Source organism: Hyperoodon ampullatus, assembly GCF_949752795.1.
Source record: "Hyperoodon ampullatus genome assembly, chromosome: 20".
Taxonomy (NCBI): domain Eukaryota; kingdom Metazoa; phylum Chordata; class Mammalia; order Artiodactyla; family Ziphiidae; genus Hyperoodon; species Hyperoodon ampullatus.
The window spans coordinates 3,016,050-3,036,411 of NC_136933.1; the positions used below are offsets into that span (position 1 = coordinate 3,016,050).

The window sequence follows — 20,362 nt, forward strand, 5'->3', positions numbered from 1 at the left end:
CAGGATAACTCAGAGGCCTTAGAGCTGTGGACACAGCAATCTGAGTTCTGTTTCTGACTTGACCACTAGTTCTGAGGACCTGAGAAGCTGGCTGGACCATGCCAGATCTTGAGCTTCCCTGCAGGAATGGCAATAAAAGGATAAAACTTTTTTTTTTTTTTTTTGCAGTACGTGGGCCTCTCACCGCTGCGGCCTCTCCCGCTGCGGAGCACAGGCTCCGGACGCGCAGGCTCAGCGGCCATGGCTCACGGGCCCAGCCGCTCCACGGCATGTGGGATCTTCCCGAACCGGGGCACAAACCCGTGTCCCCTGCATCGGCAGGTGGACTCCCAACCGCTGTGCCACCAGGGAAGCCCAGGATAAAACTTTTAAATTGTGAAATGAAATGAATTCCTTGAAAGCAAATAAGGTCTTGATTTGAAGTTGAAACATTAATCCTATTCAATGTCAAATGTAAAACAGTACTTTATTTAAAATCAAAGGAACTTTTATTCTGATTGGTTGAAAGAAAATAAATCCTGCATCCCATTCCCCCCCTCAAGCCCTATTAGAAGCTTAGAACTCTATGGAAAGGAAACATGAAGTTTTTCTGTCTCAACAGGAGTGATATCACCTCTAAGTAGGAGTGAAAAACTCTTACTGTGTTTATGTATAAAGCACATGCATACACACAGTACGTACAGATACACAACGAACGTGCGGTATTACAATTTCGTTGGGGGAAGAGAGAACGGTGTTACTATTGTGCTGTGCGCCTCACGCTGCAAGTGAAACCACGCTAAGACATGGTGAGAAATGAACCTGGTGCAGCCTAGAGGAACCCAGGCTGGAAAAGATCATTACATCAGCTGCCAGAGGTTAGCTGGAAGGGGACCCAGGATGGGGTGGGAGAGAACAGGTTTTCCTACTTCTGGGAGCTTCAACACAGAATCAGCCTTCCCAAAGAATTCCACAGAGCACATTTTCAATGAAAATCAGTTTACTTTCCCACTGCAGGGAAACAGGGGAGACCGAGTCCCATCACCTCCTCATGGTCAGACAGTGGCTTCCTTTCTCCACCCTGAGAGGTAAAGAAAAACGGCTTCGCCACCTCAACAGGAGACAGCCACTTGAGGCAATCCCTACCACCACCCGCCCCCCCAGGCTCAGCCTGAGCTGGCAACAGCTTCAGATAAGCCCCGCTGGCGTCTCTACAGAAGATCACAGCCCAGCTTGGCGATGACAACAGTGGGACATTTTGCCTCGGAGGGGCACACCGTCCAGCGGCACAGGGACCTTCTACTGGCTTCACCCCGTCCTCCTATTGCCTGCACTGTCTGCTGAATGGACCAGCGAAGACATCTCAGCTTACAGAGAGCCTGGGTGCTGTGTGGGTACCCCACCCATCACCTGTGCGGCTGGGATCTTAGCACAGAAGTCCCTCCCATATTCCTGTGAAAGCCACCTTGCTGGTGACACTTCTGATGCTAATGTGGGAATGGTGACGGAGAGCAGGGATCTGGCCCCTGCCCCACTGTGTGCCTGGTGGTGGGGGGTGGTCGGCCACCTCTTCCTGACTTCCGTTTTCCACCTGTCAGATGGGAACCTACATCTCACCTTTCTTACCTTATAGGATTGTAATAATAAAGGGGAAATGCACTGCAACCATAATGCAATAATACTGGTTTCCAAAACCGTAGAAGAAAACTATGAAATTACATTTCTGTAAGGTACTGTTCCTATTTATTTTCCACTTTGAAATACTGCAAGCACTTTTAATCAACGGGGCTCTGGGAACAAAGGCCAGAACGCCTGTCACACTTACAAATTACTCTGGGAAGCAATCCACAGGTTTCCACTCACCTCCACTCACGGTCAGGTGCCCCTGGTGACGAAAGACATGAAACAGAGCCCCACCAAGGCCCCTCGGGGGGAGCACTCACCAGCTGCTTTTCTAAGGGAGGGACCGAGTCATGATGGCCGTATATTACGCCAGGATTGTACTGACTGAAAAGGACCGGATAAAATACCTTCTTCCCTGCAAAGCAGAAAACAAACATATGCGCTAAGCGACGGATAAAGCTGTTAGGTTTGTTCATGTATATGCGACCGTCAGAAACAGCCTAGGGATCTGCGTCCACTGTCCCTTTTCCCTCCACTGGACTCTGACACAGACCTTAGCAGTACTGCGGCAGGTAGACCAGATGGACACACACGGATTCCCGACTTCCCAGCACAGGGGTAACGTTCCAAGCTCGGACGGCCCGTGGACCTGGCACTGGGAACAGACTAGTGGGCGTGGGTGTGAAAGAGGGCCCCAGTGCCCCCGTCCTGCCAGACCTTAACCCTTTAACTGCTGGCTCGTGGGGCAGTCAGCCAGGGTGACCTCAGGCAGCAGGAAAAGACTGTGAGAGCCCCGGGTAGCTGCTCTTTACCAATCTTCACAGAAGGATTTCAGTATCTGAACAACGGACACGGCCATTCCAGCGGCTGTCAGCTGAGTATCGGCCTTGCCGCTGAGCTAAAGCTATGAGAACAGTGTTCATACTGTGGGTTCTTTCTGTCTGGAGCCCCTCCTGCCCCGGTAAGCGCCCATAGCCACGCCTTCCCTTCGGTTTCAGCAGTGTCTCCCAGGCCCAATCCTCCCCACCACACCTGCTCCCGGGTCATCCCCTAAAGCTGACCTCCTAGGGGAGGATGGAAAAGGGGCTGTACACACGAACTTGGGACCAAGAGTCCCAGAGCTATGGTGGCTGACGGGCCCACAGCACGACACCAAAGGAGGAATCAAACCAGACGGCGTCCTTGTCTTTGTCAGCGGGGTAAATAAGGCAGATCCAGGAGCGGGTCGTCGGGGCGAGCTGAGAGGACGCTCGGGAGGGGAGCCCCACCTGGCTGCGTGTTCAGCCTGCAGGTGTTGAGGAGCTCGGAGGTGAAGTAGATGTCCACGTCGCAGAAGAAGAGCAGCACGTTGCGCCCCGTCCAGGAGCGGGCGCCCACGTCCAGCCCCTTTCCCCGAGAGAACTCCCCGTTCAGCTGGATGAAGGTGAAGTTCCTGAAGTTGGCGGCTCTGAAAGGTGAGACCACACACAGTCACTCGGGTGCCCGGGCTTGCTGCCGGTGGAATCCCCTGGAAAACACACAACCGAGAGGCCCACGACATCTCACCACGTGTCTTCTGGGACCCGAGGGCACCGGGATTAAGGGCACCAAGGACACTTCGAGAAGTTTTAGCACCAATTCATTTTTTCTTTTTCTAGCAGTTTCCCCATATTGAAAACTACTGTCACGGCAAACGTGTGGTCCTCGTGAGGGGGAGAACGTGAGCCATTGGAGACCAGGGGACAGAACCCGGGACAATCCCAGTGCCTCTGGAGCCAATGAAACCACTGGCCAAGGAAATAAAGCCACACTGCGATGGCCCCACTGAGCAGCTTCTCATCAGGATTCCTTCCAGGAACCCGGCAGCGTGGTCCGGGTGTACGTCTATCCCCAGACACGCTTACACCTGGATCTCTTCCGCACCCGAAGGTAAAACAGCCGAGCACAGTAAGGGAATGACACTTGGATTCAGAAGAGGAGGACATTTGGGACCTGGCTCCCCTGTGGATTAACGCTGTGATCTAGGCAAGCCCATTAATCTCCCGGAGCCTCGGCTGCCTCATCTGCAAAACAGAAATAACGACACCTTCCTTAACTGCTCTCAGAGTGCTAGGCGTGGTAAGTGACGCTAAGAGTATAACGCACACCAGGTAAGCATCAGCCAGTCTGTTAGCAGCACAGGCCTGAGGTCATGGAGTCCAGGTGCGTTTCTTCACTTGGCTGCTCTCTCCCAGAACCTTCTGAGATGCAGCACGTCTTGAGCAAAAGTTCCAGGAATTCATCTAGTACCTAGTGGGACAGGGACTGTCTTCTCCCAGAGACCCACTCTGGGTCCTACTGGACTCCCAATTCCACTTGGACAGGCCTGGCATCTGGCCAGCCCCTCTCCCGTGACACACCCTTCCTGTCCTGATGGCTTCCTCGCCCCCAGCTCAGAGCCCTCCCCCAACCCAGCCTATCCCATCCCCCGATTCTCTCTAATCCTGATGCCTCAAAAGAGGTTCAAAACCCATCGCCACTGTTTAAAGTCTGTAACTATCTCGGGTAAAGGTCACCACAAATACAGTCATAATTCAAATGGTAGTTTAATCAGTGGAACTAGTTCTGCTACTCCTTCCTTGACTTGTCACCTCCTTTCAGACCTGGCAATGAGCCTGGGTTTTTTATCCTGGGAATCTGGGCCCAAGCTTGTCTGAGTCCGAGGCCAAACATGCTTTTCAGATTAAGGCAGGAGGCCTGGTGCCTGGAGGAGCACTGGAGCGTAAGCCAGGAGCCCAGGCCCAGGGCCTGGAGCTGCCCAGCCCTACCAGGTACCCAATGGATGCTGGTGACTGAACGTGTCCATAGACGAATGACTGCAATCCAGCACAGCCTCTCATTATTTTGGGCACTGACTTCACTTCTCTGGTCTCAGTTTCCTTGCTGCAAAGCCTCATGGTCCAGACCTCAGGCCCTTTACAGGCTAAGGTTCTACTGTTGGAGGATTCAGCTCAGCCCTGCTCTACCCGATTCGACTCTTCCAGAACTCCGTTTTGACTCTTCTCTCTGGGTAGGCGGGCCCCAGTTCCTATTTTCTGTGAGTTGCCTGGGGGTTATGCCCCAGCCTTCCCTGGTAGGGACAGCGCTGCCCCCTTGTCTGCAAAGAAGACATCCAGGTGGAGTGAGACCCTTGCAGCACCTCTGCATCCCCTGGAGGTTTCTACAGCCCACTTCCCCCGGCCCTACTTGATCAGTTCTCAGGGAAGTTCTACCCTTGGGAGATACCTGGGTTTTCACCTGGTCATCAAAGCTAGCCTCACAGAACTTGTCCACCACCCGGTGGCCCGGCTTTCTCTCACAGCTGTAGCAGGTCTCTTTTCTCAAGTGTCTCACAGTTCATACTCTGGGAGACCACAGGGACTAATTTCCAGGGCGGGGAGGGCTTACATGCTCAAGCACCAAATCCTTGTTCACGTGTATCTGACTCATGACTCAGGTGGCTCCTCCCAGAGGTTTCCCAGGGTCTATCGTTAGAGATTGCAAATAGAAAAATGCTTCACATTTGAACAATGGCAAGAAACTTTCGCCAAGAGCAGGGGAAGGCAGGTCCTTCCTTCACTGTGTTAAAGACAAGCAGGATTTTTGTCCCAAACAGCTTACAGCCCATTTGTGTTGACAGCTCAAATATTTACACACAAATAGTATATTTGCTATTTACTGTGTAGAATATCAAACATTTACACAAAGTGGAGTCATGTTTAATACTTAACTAAATAAGAATACAGGCAGCATTAGAAGCTGAACTAACAGCATCGAAGGCATGACCAGCCAGGGGGCTGAGTGAGTGGTAGGGAGGCAGCAGAGGGCTACAGGTCCAGGGAGGGTGGTGACTGGGGGACACACGAACCCCACACAGAGCTTAGTCTCGTTTGTTCTGTCCCCCAGTTCCCCAAGCCCTGGTCTGAACTCTGCTGATGGACTGCTCTTCTCTGCCCTGCTGCAGTGGGTGGAGGTGGGAGAAAGGGAGGGGAGGGGGGAGGGGAGGGGGGAGGGGGAGGGGAGGGGAGAGGGAGGAGAGGGGGAGGGGTGGGGGGAGGGGAGGGGAGGGGGAGGGGGGGAGAGGGGGAGGGGAGAGGGGGAGGGGGGAGGGGAGAGGGGGAGGGGGAGGGGAGGGGAGGGGGAGAGGGGGAGGGGGAGGGGAGGGGAGAGGGGGAGGGGGAGGGGAGGGGGGAGGGGAGGGGGAGGGGGAGGGGGAGAGGGGAGGGGGAGGGGAGGGGAGGGGAGGGGGAGGGGGAGGGGGGAGGGGGAGGGGAGGGGGAGGGGGAGGGGAGGGGGGAGGGGAGAGGGGGAGGGGGAGGGGGAGGGGGAGGGGAGAGGGGGAGGGGGAGGGGAGGGGGAGAGGGGGAGGGGGAGGGGAGGGGAGGGGGAGGGGGAAAGGGGCGGGGGAGGTGTGGGGGAGGGGAGGGCGCTTGCCTGTTGGTCACTGTCCCTGGGAAAGGGGGCTGGGACAGCTCACTGTCCTAGTGCTTGAGATGACCTTGATGTAGAAGAATTTATTTTAAAGTCTTAGAACATCGGCCTCCATGCTTCAGTGTGTGGTCTGTAGCGGAAGAGATCTCGGGGCATGGGTGCCAGGCCCACGGCCGGATGCACGTGCAATCTGCCTCCTCTCTCTTCGTCCAACCTCCCAACAAGGATGAGACAAGCCGTGTTACACCCACGGCACCACCCAACCTGAATGTGCACTTTAAACCCACTCTCCAGCGCGTCCACAGGCCGGACGCAAAGCCCCAGGACACAGTTCCTGCCACTTGCTGTCCACACAGCGGCCCCTCTGCCCCACGGGCCCCGGCCGTCTCTGCTTCCCACGCCCCACGGAACCCTGGCTTCCCATCCACCCTGACCAACGCCGGCCGACAGGGGACATGAGGGACCTGGACAAGACTGCACACCGAGGCAGGGTGGGGACGGAGTCCCCCGGGAAGCCCCATCAGCCGGTCCTGGGCACTGGAGAGGCGCAGGGTAACTCTGTCACCAGCCGTGGTTCCCAGTGGGGCGGCCAGGTCACCGTGCTCAGTTACACGTCTGTCTGCAGGTGGATATCGGCGCTGCCCTCTTCCTGATCACTCAGCCCAGCACCCCCTATAATTAACCAGGACCCCTCCTTCTCCTCTCTTGCCATCAGGAAGGACCTCTGATAATTGACACGTGGTCTCTGCTGAGAAAGAGGGCTGAGCTGGAGACACCAGAAACCAAATCAGAACAACTTCCCTCCTCTCTTCTCCAGAATGGCGAGATGAACACACCGCGAAGCATCTGGGCTGGGAGTGGGACGCCCCCTCCCGTCTCAGACTCATCAGCACCAGCTCCGGAGCACAGGGCACACGGGATGCAGGGACACCAGCTTCTGCAGGATAACTGGGCCCCGGACATTCCCACGGGGGGGACTTGCTCACTGGGCCCGAGCGTCCTGCCCAGCAGCACGTGGACAGCATACTGAGAGGCTGTGCAGAAGCAAGGACACATTTCAACACACAACACTGACTGGCCCGTGTGGTCGTGGATTTGGGAATGTGCATGACACGACCACAGGGCCACAACCCCACATGCAGGCCGCAGAGCTACACGGGCAGGGGCCCTGTTTAGTTCTCTGTTCATCCCCATCCCCTCTGCAGCGACCAGCCGGAAGACGGGCCCCAAGAGCGTGGACGCACTGGGGCCTCCTGTGTCAACTCAGGGGTCCCTCCCCGGAATCCACCTCCTGCCCTGACTCCTGTGAAGATCCCACGCAATCCTCACGGCCCACATCGAGTGTCACTGCCTTTCACCCTCCTGTGAACCAAGGTGCCCTCTCTGGGCCCCCAGGAGTTTGGGCAAGTCCCGCCTCTGTTCTCCTGGGCCCAGTGCATTCTCGTGCACTGTGCACTGGACCACCTGGTCTGTCCTCTAAACCCTGGAGGACAGGGACTGCCTTATTTTCTTATCTCTATCTTCAGAGATTATCAGTGCTGTGCAGTAAGTGGTGCCCACAGGGACACAGTGCAGCTCAATAAACACTGGGTGGATCAAGAGACGAGTCAATGGAAAACACAGAGTGTGTCTCAGACCTGTCACTGTGGGAGATGCTGCCCCAAGATGCCACCTCATCCCCTCAGGTGGGCACCGGAGAGGCCCTCACACATCTTAAGCCCGCCTCCCCCATCAGAAAGAGGCTCCAACCAATACGTTCCCAAGGACAGGCACAAACCAAGCTTTTAAGAAGATGACAAATATGTAAGTAACAGAAAAAAAGAGAGCTGAAGAAAATAAAATGCAATGTGGTTTGAAATATTTAATTTGGCCATACAAAGAAATGTAATATTTAGCGGCATGTCTAGAGTAATGGCCTCGTGAGGAATGGGCTTTTTCACGGTAGAATGTGGGCATTACACTCTCTATTATGTAATTTCCTGTTATGAGTCAGAGTCTGCAGTTCCAAACGGCCCCAGGATTACTTATAATTATTTCTTCTCTTTTCTTCTTGAATTGTATTATCAACTGATGAAACTCTTGAGTCTCTCATTCAATTCCTTTCCTTTATATCATAAGTCTGATGCATGGGGTCTCCTCCAGGTTATATGTAGTCATGCTGACAGAGGTTAAAATGACCTGAGGCAGCCACTGTTTCAGCCGGAGATTTAACTTCTCTAATTGACATGCATTTCCCAGAACTGCTGGCTTAAAAATGATAAAAGATCTTGCTGTCTAACGTAATACAAATTTCTTCCCACCCCTGCAAGGAAATTCTCTTAATGTGACACTTCCCACAAGAACCCTTCATAAAAAAGAAGAAAAAACCTTTAAAAATTTACACAGAAATATTATATTTGATGTATAACTTAAAATTTTAAATCTAACAGCCCTGAATACTGACATTTCTTCTGAGTTCTATTTACTAAAGGGATCTGAATGTGGTAAATAATTTAAGGCTAAACATATTCTCAGCCAGTTGTTCATAGTAGGCATTTTAAACAGTTTAGAGTTTTCTAGTTTCTGAGCTTATATACAAGCCTGCTTATACAATTGTTTTAGCAAGTTTCTTTTGAAAAGATAAATAAAATTGACAAACCTTTAGCTCATTATCTAGAAAAATAAGAGAGATGACTCAAATTAATAAAGTTATAAACAAAAAAGGAGACATTACAACTGACACCACAGAAATCCCAAATATTGTAAGAGACAACTATGAACAATTACATGCTGACAAATTAGATAACTTAGTAAAAATGGATAAATTCCTAGAAACACACAACACTCAAGACTGAATCATGAAGTAATAGAAAATCTGAACAGACAAATAATGAACAAGGAGATGAAAACCTCCCAACAAATAAAAGCCCAGGGTTAGATGGCTTTACAGATGAATTCTACCAAACATTTAAAGAAGTAATTCCAATCCTTCTCAAATTCTCCCAAAATATTGAAGAGGAAGGAACACTTCCAAACTCATTTTATGAGGCCAGCATTACCCTGATGCCAAAGTCAAACAAAAACACAACAAGAAAAGAAAATTACAGGCCAATATCCCTGAACTTAATGCAAAATCTTCAACAAAATACTAGCAAACTGAATTCAAGAGTGCATTAAAATGATCATAAGCCGTGATCAAGCGAGATCCATCCCTGGGATGCAAGGATGGTTCAACATCTGCAAATTTTAAAATGTTATATATCACATTAATAGAATGAAGAATAAAACTCATATTATTATTTCAATAGATGCAGAAAAAATTCAAACAAAATTCAAACATCCTCTTATTATAGAAACTCTCAACAAATTAGGAATAGAAGGAATGTACCTAAACATAATAAAGGCCATATATTATAAGTCCACAGCTAACATCATACTCAACAGTAAAAATTTAAAAGCTTTTCCTCTAAGATCAGGAACAAGACAAGGATGTCCACTCTCGCCACTTTTATACAGTACAGTATTAGAAGCCCTAGCCAGATCAATTAAGCAACAAAAGGAAATAAAATGCATCCAAATTGGAAAGGAAGAAGTAAAACTGTCACTATTTGCAGATGGCATGATACTATCTAGAGAAAACCCTAATGACTTCACCGAAAAACCATTTTAACTAATAAATGAATTCAGTAAAGTTGCAGGAAACAAAATAACATATAAAAAAATCAGTTGTGTGTCTATCAATACAGATTTATAGTTACTGCTTTATGCAGTTATCTTTTTACTTTTACATCAGATAGGAAAAGAGCATAAGCAAAAAATACATTTATACTGTGTCTCATATTTCCCTATGTAGTAACTTTTACTGGCCCTCTGTATTTCCTCACATGGATTTGAGTTTGTGTCTAGTGTCCTTTCATGTCAGCCTCAAGGACTCCTTTCATTATTTCTTGTGGGGCAGGTTTACTAGTGATAAAGTCTTTCAGTTCTTAACTGGGGATGTCTTAATTTCTCTTTCAATTTTGATGGATGGTTTTGCTGAATATTGAATTCTTGGTTGACAGTACTTTACTTTCAGCACTTTGAATATGCCACCCCACTTTCCATCTTATTAAGGATCCCATGGACCTGATGAGTTGCTTCACTCTTGCTGCTTATGTAACAGGGAAGAACAAATCTGACTCCATATTGGATCTGTTTCTTTTACTTTAACCTTTGTAGTCTACTGCTTTCGCTAGAAGTTAAATATGTTGCCTATAGCCTGAAATATACAGGGTAGCCCATTCTCAAGGCTCTGACCTTTAAAGGTATAACTCTTTTCCATTCATATAGAGATAAAAAGTTGCAGAACAGAGAACAACATTTGTCTTGTTGGAGGTTTACAGGAACGTCATTACCTGACCTACCTGACCTAGTGGACAGCTGCAAGAACAAAGGATTCCAGCACAAAGAAGTTTGCAACAACTAACCACACCCCCTCCCCTTTTAGTACAAAAGGAACCTGAATTCTAATTCAGGAAAGATGGTTCTTTAGGACTCTAGCCCACCATCTTCTAGGTCTGCTGGCTTTCCAAATAAAGTCATTATTCCTTCCTTGCCCCAACAATTTGTCTCTCGATTTATTGGCCTGTTGTGCAGTGAGCAGTACGAGCTTGGACTCAGTAACACAGATTCTTTCTCTTTGTTTTTCAACCATTTGACTGTGATATGTCTAATGTGCATTTCTTTGAGTTTTCCTGTTTGGAGTTTTTGAGCTTCTTAGATGTGTAGATCAATGTTTTCATCAAATACAGGGAGTCTGGGGCCATTATTTCTTCAGATATTTTTTCCTGCCTCTTTCTCTCTCTCCTATCCTGGGACTCCCATTGTGTCTATGTTGGCATGCTTGATGGTATCCTGCAGGTCTCTGAGGTTTTCTATTACTTCATTCTTTTTTATTTTTGTTTCTCAAACTATATCATATATCAATTGACCTATTTTAAAGTTCACTGATTCTTTCTTCTGCCTGTCCAAACCTGATGTTCAGGCCCCACAGTGAATTTTTTTTATGTTAAATATTGTACTTTTCAACTCCGGACTTTCTATTTGGTTCTTTTTATAACTGATCTCTCTGTATTTGGTGAGACATGGTTCTCATACTTTTCTTTAGTTTTTTAAACATGGTCTCTTTTAATTCTTTGAACATATTTAATACAGTTGACTTAATGTCTTTGTCTAGTACAACACCTGTGCTTCCTCAGGAACAATTTCTAATGATTGATTTTGTTCTCTGTGCATGAGCCATATTTTCTTGTTTCTTTGCATGCCTCGTAATTTTTTGTTTAAAGCTAAACATTTTAAATAATGTAATGTGGCAGCCCTGGAAATCAGAATCTCCACCCCCTCAGGGTTTTGCTATTGTTGCTGTTTGTTGTTTGTTTGTTTAGTGACTTTCCTGAACTAATTCTGTAAAGTGTACTCTTGTGTGTGAACACTTAGTGGTAAGCTAATGATTAAGCAGGGATTTCCTTAAATGTCTGGAACCAATCAGTCTCCCAGACTTTGCCAGGGAACTCTGTGTGCATGGTGGGGACTCTGTGAGCATGGTGGGGCATGTCATCAACACACAACCAAGCAGGTAACAACTTATCTGAGCCTTTACTTCCTTCTTGCACAGAGCCTCAAGATCAGTCAGAGGTAAAAAGTAAGGGCCTGCTCAGGTCTTTCCTAAGTATGAGCACAGCCTCTGGATCCCCAGGAATGTGCTGGAGCTTTCAAAACCCCTTTGGAGATTTCACTCCTCAGATTCACCTTCTGAGCTTTTTGGTTAGTCTACTGTTTGCCCCAATTCTTATCTACACCTCAGGCAGCCACAAAGTTAAAGACTTCCTATAATTGTTTTTTGTCAAATACCCCTGGATAAAAAGTTCCACTGGGAGGCCTCTGAGTCAGGTCAAATGAAGACAACCTTGTGAGCAGGGTCTGACCGACTGTGATTCTTATGGGCTGCTGAAGAGCTGGGGGCGGGGGTGAAATGGGGCAAGTTAAAGTTCACAAAGCTCCCTGTTCACACCAAAATTCAGTCATTTGGCTAAACACTTCCCAGACTATTACAAACTTTAATTTCCATAGTTCTTAAAAAAGTTGATTCTGAGAATTTTTAGTAATTTTCTCACTGCTTTTATGGAGGAGAATTTTGCAAGCTCTTTATTCCACCATTTTCACTGAGATCACCTTTTTTTAACTGTTGCATTATATTCCATTGTATGAACTTAATATCATTTAATTTTTTCCATAATATATTTTCCCCCAATGTTTTACTTGGAAAACATTTAAACCTTTAGAAGTGTTGTAAGCATAGTAAAGTACCCATATACCATCACCCAGATTCACCAAGTGTTAAAGTTTTGCCATATTTCCCCCCTCCCTCCCTCCCTCCCTTCCTTCCTTCCTTCCTTCCTTCTTCTGAACCATTTGAGATTACAGACATCATGGCAACTTCACTTTCAAAGACAAGTACTCCCCAGGAACCAGAACACTCTCCTTTATAACATTATAACAATGTAATAATGACACTCAAGAAATTTAACACCGTCACAATACTATAATCTATACGCCATGTTTGAATCCCTCAAAGAACAACTTGGAATACCTAAAAATACAGGCACATCTCCACAAAGAGCTGGTCACCAAGCAGAGTCATGCTTAGCCCCTTCTCTGGCAGATGCCCAGTGAGATGGCCACATGCCTAGGTGCTGCCTTCACCTGTGAAGTGCTTCCCAGGGTCTAAGTCTCTTTATCTTCTAGGAAGGAATTCACTGTGTAGCTTTTTTCCATTTTAGCAGATGAGATTCTTATCTAAAACATCCTTGTTTATGAAAAAATATTAAAGCAACAATTCTCCAATTTCAGACAACTTTCCCCCCAATTTTCTTTTGGGATGTCCTGATAAAATGTTCCTGAGGGTACCCGTCAAGCAAATCCCTTCAAAGAGGCATGAAATGTGGACAACACCATGGCATCAGGGCATTTTCCTGACAACACACACACACAAAACCCTCTCTCAGGCACATACTCGCAGGACAGGGCAGTATCTCAGTTCTAGTGCTTCAATGTCAGAGGTGATTCTACTGAAAGATGCCTTTGTGTCCTCACGAATGGACAAAGATGAAGATACCACACAGTAAATTATAACTCATGCAAATCCACCCACCAGTATGAATTTTTTAAAATTTCCTAATACATAGCTCCAAGCAAGTGTCTACCTAGGTCAGAATTCCTCAAAAACCCACATCAGCATCACAGGTTGAGCTCATTCTCAGTGTTGGTTCCCAGGCTTCATCTCAGGCCTAATAACTCAGAATTTCTGGGGCTGGATCTCAGGAATCTGTATTTTAAAAAGCACCCCAGGTTATTCAAAGTACATTTATATTTGAGAACCACTGAGCTAGGGTGTAATCTGAGATTAACTGAAGCTTAGTATGAAAAACTCTGTGGAATAAAAATCAGATATTGAGAACTGACTTGTACTGTTATCTACGTCAGTGGCTTCTAAATATTTTGACCACAACCCTTACCCTTTCAAAAGAATATATTATAAATCATGACACAGCGCATGCACACACGTGCACACACACACACACTCTGAAATTAAAGTTTCATGAAACAATATTTATCTTTAATACTTGTGATGTATTCTGATAATCTTCTATTCTATTTTGATTTTTTAAAAACACTGCACGTAACCCACTAAATCAATTTCACAACCCTCTAATGAATCACAAACTGTCGTTTGCAAAACACTGCTCTACAGCAATCAACTGAGACGTAAAGCTCGACAGAGTAAGCGTAAACCGAGAGACACAGACACTGCATGCTAGTCACTAAACTGGGGTTTTTCAAGATATTCTTAAAATACATACATTAGCTAGATTTAGAACAGTTTGATCACAATGCTGAGAGCCAAATGAAATAAATTTCATTTAAACTGGTTTCAGATCATATTATTCTCAATGAACAATGATCGGTTTTTGGAGTGAGAATTTGGCGCGACGTTAAGACTGGGAGTCCAGGAGTTACAGACGAGGTTCAGATCTGGCTGTCCCCCTGGATAGGGGTGGCAGCCTGAGTAACAACCTCTCTAAGCCTCTGTTTCTTCATCTAAGAAGTGGGGTTAATAACAGCTTCTATCTCATAAGGTTGCTGTGAATATTAAATGACATAACTCATGTTAATCACAATGGCTATTATATTATTCAAAGATAAGATGCATTTGAATAAAAGCTTTAGCATCTTAAAAGAATGATAAAAATGGTATTTAAATAAACCTTCGTATATGCGTTTTATATAGATTACAATGTGTACAAATCTACTACACACCTGGCATTGTCCTTCTCCTGATGAACGAACAGTGACTATTTTATTTATTTGTTTGTTTATTTATTTTTTAACATCTTTATTGGAGTATAATTGCTTTACAATGGTGTGTTAGTTTCTGCTTTGTAACAAAGTGAATCAGCTCTACATATACATATGTTCCCATATCTCTTCCCTCTTGCGTCTCCCTCCCTCCCACCCTCCCTATCCCACCCCTCTAGGTGGTCACAAAGCACCGAGCTGATCTCCCTGTGCTATGCGGCTGCTTCCCGCTAGCTATCTATTTTACATTTGGTAAACACTGAACATTTTAAACCTGAGTGAGGCCCAGTGCCAAGAGCTGGAGTTTCAGAAGCATGCGACACAGTACTACTAAGAAGCTTATAATCTAGTGAGGACAGCAGAAAGAAACATAAACAGGCAAATCATATGCCAAGTGCCACAGATGAGAGATGCTGAAGGGGTGTATGGTTCCAATTCAGAGAGGAAAGGACAGGTCAGCATGAGCTCCGGAGTGGGGACCTGGGCGGGGATGCACAGGTAGGGGGTCTGAGGAAACAGGAAGGAGGATGGAGGGAAGGCCAAACCTGAGAGAATAATGGGCGTGAAGACAAAGGGTAAACTGCGCCCCCATCTGGCTGCGGGGCAGTAACTCATCAACACAAAGTGAGAAGTAAGAGCGCGCTTGGGTACCAGGCTGGGACGGTGGGTGATGAGGAACTTCATCTGGACGGCGGGGCTGCAGGCAGCCGCAGGAAATCAGCTCAGGCTGGTGGCAGAGGGCAGGGCATTCCTAGAGCAACGCCCTGGAAAGGGCAGGACACACCCCACGGCATCAGTGACTGCAGCACTGCTTTAAAGACTGACTCAGGCTCCAGAACGACGTCCCCATCACGGGTAGCTTCATCTCTGGAAATTTTCCAAGCCATCCCTACCCCTCAAATGATTTTACTTTTCTCGTTCAGATTCATTCTTTGCTCACCACACAACCTTCTGACTGCGAATTCAGCTTGCCAGGTCATGTGATACGGCGGAGAATGCCTTGATAGAATCCTGGGCACTCCGGTCACTAGAAAGGGTATTTTCCGTAACATTGTCTCAACTGGCCTTCCACTCGTCCATCAGACTCCTGTAAAGTCGGTTACACCTATCTATCAGACATCTGATCACCTTCTGATGTCCTCGGAAGGTGCCGGAGCCGACAGGACTGATGTTTCAGTCCTGGCTGGGCTTTCGAATCACCTGGATCTCTACTTCAAAATACCTCGAAAGGAGGCAGCTGGCTGCAACCAAGGCCTTCCTCGGGCAGCCCCTGGGGCGGCCGCCACTTTCCCAAACAATCGTTCTCAATCCTGGCTGCATGTCAGAGTCATCTGGGAAATTTGAAAAAGGTCCACACCCAGGGGGTGGCTACTTGCAGAGATGTTAAAACCTATCCACTGGGCAGAGGACATGAATTCTAATAACTCACTCTCCTCAATCCTAAGCAGAGATGAAAAGGATATTGCAATGCACTGGAGTCGAGAGATTTCTATTTCACTTACATTTAGGATATTGAATTATTTCATTCCCTTTGATCTCCCTTCAACAGGTGCCATAGCTTTAAGCTGGTACTAGTTTTTTTGTTTTTTTTTTTTGAGGTACGCGGGCCTCTCACTGTTGTGGTCTCTCCCGTTGTGGAGCACAGGCTCCGGACGCGCAGGCTCAGCGGCCATGGCTCACGGGCCCAGCCGCTCCACGGCATGTGGGATCTTCCCGGACCGGGGCACGAACCCGTGTCCCCTGCATCGGCAGGCGGACTCTCAACCACTGCACCACCAGGGAAGCCCCTAAGCCGGTACTAGTTTTAAACTCTTTTAACTCCTTATTGCTTTAGGACAGAGGTCAGCAAACTTTTTCTGTAAAGGACCAGATAGTAAAGAGTTCAGCTTTGCGAGTCAGACTGTATCTGTCACAACTATTCAGCCTTGCAGCTGTAGCCCAAAAGCAGCCATAACTAATGCAGAAACAGATGAGCATGCCTGCTAGCCAATAAAACTTTATTTACAAAAGTAAGTGTGGACAAAATATGACCAGTGCACTGCTTCAGATGTTTGAATAATAATTAGCATTCTGATCTTGTGCTCGTGACACAAAATGGGTAACAAAGCCTGCAAATAAATACAAAAAGTGCACTCAGTCTCGGCATCTTATCCTTTGACTATCATCCTATTACCATTTACCGAAGACTCAAAACAGAGGGACTTGTTTATATTCAGACCATACGGACCTACTCAGACGACTTCTGCCCCCAGTACCTCTGACCACCCTCCAAGCTGCACCTATGGAGAAACCACCCACCTCGTCGTTCACCTGCAGCTTGCGAACCAGAGGGAGTGGGCAGTGCCGCCAGCTTTCTCACCAGTAGAAAATGCCACAGATATGTACTCATTAAATACATGCTTGTTCATTTCTTCTGGTAAGAAAAGCCCCTCTCTTCTGCTTTTGAATACATTTAATCCTCCACGTAACTGATGAACGAGGTAAAAATCCAGAGCTCTCGGTCCAAAAGTGTTGGTTAAACAGCTTCTGTTAATCTAGGGTCCCTCCCCAGCATCACTGGCCCCTGATCTCTCAAAATGCAGAAGGAGTGACAGTCAGAAGGCTGAGGCCATTTGCTCAGTGGCTGAGAGCGAACCTGGACGAGCGGGGACTGAGAAGGAGCTCCCTGCATGGCTGTGCTCCCCAAGTCCACCCTTGCCACGTGCGGTCCCCAAACCTGCTGTGTCAGACGGGGGCCGGAGGAGCCCTGCCCCCCACCCTGGGTGCTCCAGGCAGTTGTCTCCACTGTCCGAGCTGACACCCCTCACAATGAGGGCGGGTGTGAGGCAGGTGGTCCCCAGGAAGGAGGGCACAGAACTCCCACCCCCGACACCACCACACGCAAAAGGCCAGCCCGTCCCTCTCCCGGGTTGGGTCGCGCACAGTGAAAAGGACATAAAACGGTTTGCATGAGCTCAGGTATCTCCTCCCGCGTTCAGGTTCCAGACTCCCCACCATGGCTCCACATCAGACTTACTTGGAAGTGTTTTCAAGTATTCCTTTGACCTCATTCATTTCTTCTTTTCCAAAGTAAACGACGGTGAGATGAACTCTCCCATCCTGCTGGATGCACATCTCCCTAGAAGACAAAACATGGATGTCTGGTCCTGTGTTCACAGCAACAGGCAAAGCCGAAACAAATACCTATTCTGTAAAGTGCAAAAGGGTCCTGGGAGGGAACTGGGCTGCCAGGAGAGCAGAGAGGGGACAGGACGTGCTGGCTGGCTCCTGCCACCACCTGTATTCCTATTTCTCTTACCAGGAAAACATGAAATTTAAACATGCAGATCTGGTCCATGAAAACTCAGATGCAAGAGGCCACAGGCTCGGGCGTCCCTGGTGGCGCAGTGGTTGAGAATCTGCCTGCTAATGCAGGGGACACGGGCTCGAGCCCTGGTCTGGGAGGATCCCACATGCCGCGGAGCAGCTAGGCCCGTGAGCCGCAACTATTGAGCCTGCACCTCTGGAGCCTGTGCTGCGCAACAAGAGAGGCTGCGATAGTGAGAGGCCCGTGCACCGCGATGAAGGGTGGCCCCCGCTTGCCACAACTAGAGAAAGCCCTCGCACAGAAACGAAGACCCAACACAGCCAAAATAAATAAATTAATTCATAAATTCCTACCCCCAACATCTTCAAAAAAAAAAAAAAAAAAAGAGGCCACAGGCTCAACCTGCCTCACGTCCAGCCCATTAGGGCCTGGATCCAGTGTCTAGAACGGCCCTGGGTCCGTACCCTTCTCTGTCACAAGAAATTTACAAAGTACAGAAGACACAAAGCCCAATGTACAGATGAGAACACTGAAGTCCAGTGAGGGTGAGACTGGAGGCCTCGTCCTTGCCTTTTCTTGTGTGTGCAACACAAATAGTCTTAGAGGCTGAACGAGCAAAGGTAAAAAGACATTTATTTGTTTAGGACCCTAGAAACCCTGGGGACACCCAGTGTCATGACTGTGTGGAGGGGCGAGAGTCCAAAAGCATAGCTGCTGTACCTCACCCTCCCCAGGCAGATTCCTTCACTGCTCCTCCCTGTGGTTGACGGTCCCAGGCACCCGGCACACACATGACAGGCTCCCAGCAGCCCTTCTGGGTGGGGCCAGGCCTACACCTGCCTTCCCCACCAAAGCATATCTGTTATTTGCCCGGGCCCCGTCCTCTGCTGAGGGTTTACTTCATATACATGTGTGTATCACGTGCGTAATGTGTGTTGATGTGTGTATATGGATGTATATGTAAATATGTGTGTATAAAAATATGTTGATGTGTAAAACATGTGTGTACAGATATGTACGTGTGTGTGTCATTTTAGCAGATTTCTGAAAGCAAATGAATGGATTCTACTGGCAGGATGGTATCTGTGATACGCTGATACTTTGCCTGCCCTCCCGTTTCATTCCTTTTATCGCTGTGTTGCAACTTCCCTGAAGCCCTGACAGCAATCCACGTCAGAGTCTTTCAGAGTCTCCGAGCTCTAACTGCAGAGGCCAATTTATGCAGTGATTTTTATTGTGACATCAAGAAGGAGGGACTGCCTACCTGGGGTTGCTGGGAAGATCAGAGAAGATACGGTTCCTGCACTCCAAAACCTTACTTGAGAAATAAATGAGCTCAAATGAAATCATCAGACACATCGTGGCACTGATAAAAGTTCACAGAATTCAGAAAGCGTGGCCAAGCCTGTGGGCTGGATGGCTGGAACCCTGAAGGATGGGCCGGGTTTAGGACGGCGGAGAGGAGGAGGAGAGAATCCAGGGGGAAGAAGTCCTGGGGAAGATTCTACTGACCCTGGGCAGAGGCACCAGGGCTCCCCTGGTCAGAGGCTGGGCTCGGAGAATTCTCTCTCTTTCCAGAGGAAGGAGGGGAAGAGCTGATTCTAAAAGCAGATGGAGGGCAGGGCTCCGAGCAGCAGACAAGGGACCAGGAATGGGGCCAGGTGCCATTCCTGCTTCAGAACCGAGTGCTCCCCCAGCCTCAGCCCTGCAGACAGAGCTACCACCCACCGAGCACAAAATTCCCTGTACAGAAAAGATCCCTTCTGCAAACCTGCCAGAGGATGCTGTAACTTCCTTTGCCAGGGAAGAATAAAAGCCCACACACAGCACCAAGTGCCCGAAAAACTATGCTTTAAAACTGTGGGCAGTTGGACAAATCCATCCCAGAGTCAGCAGAGGGTCACCCGCTGAGCCTGAATAAAAAGCATTCTTGGTTTTTCTAGTAACATTTTTGTGGGCATTTTAAAATCCATCAAAGGGCTTCCTGTTTTCAAGGAATAAAACAGAGACACACTGGACCTTTACTTTTCATTCACCAGCTCAGGCTTCCCGAAAAGGCAAAGCAGAGTTTGTTCTGAGGGCACTTCCAGGGCCCTTTCCATTTATTCCTTCCTTCCTTCCTTCACCAAACAATAAATCTTAAAAAAGGCGTAGGCCGTTTCTACCCTTGAGTAGTTCTCCATCTGATTGGAGATTGCATGATTAAAGCTATCTACACTGCAGCCAACACACACTGCCGGAGAGAAACACCATCACCAAATGTCTGATGATCTTGCAACTTTCATATTTTTCAAAACAGTTCTCACTGGACTCCATCCCCAGAAAGATGTGTAAGAAAGAGTTGTGCGTGTGGGCACAGAGGTACGTGTTCTGGTGTAATTATCTGTACCTGGGCCCATACTGCCTAGGTCCTTGGAGCCAACTCAGGCGCCCTGCTAGCTCGTCTCTGTAACAGCAGGGTGGCGGTGTTTGGGACGAACCTCAGGGAACCCAAATTCCTAAGAACCCTCTGGGAAGCTCTTCGGTTCACCCGGCTCCACTGCTTTAACTCCGCGCTGGACTTTCTTCCACCTTAAGCTGGAAGCCTAAAAATTCTGTTTCTATGTCACCAAGACCTTATCTTTTTAGGATTTTAGAGGGGAAACAACAGTT

At 48.0% G+C, this 20,362-nt stretch overlaps 1 protein-coding gene across 1 annotated transcript in view; it reads right to left on the reverse strand.

The window, feature by feature from the left end:
• The window catches only part of CSGALNACT1 (chondroitin sulfate N-acetylgalactosaminyltransferase 1), a gene marked incomplete at both ends in the record, with an annotated part of 84,579 nt that overhangs the window by 9,506 nt on the left and 54,711 nt on the right, over nucleotides 1-20,362 (reverse strand). The window contains 3 exons of the mRNA XM_079726611.1: nucleotides 1,923-2,017; nucleotides 2,871-3,049; nucleotides 17,420-17,521. Of these exons, the coding sequence (XP_079582737.1) occupies nucleotides 1,923-2,017; nucleotides 2,871-3,049; nucleotides 17,420-17,521 (376 nt within the window). The remainder of the gene's footprint in view (nucleotides 1-1,922; nucleotides 2,018-2,870; nucleotides 3,050-17,419; nucleotides 17,522-20,362) is intronic.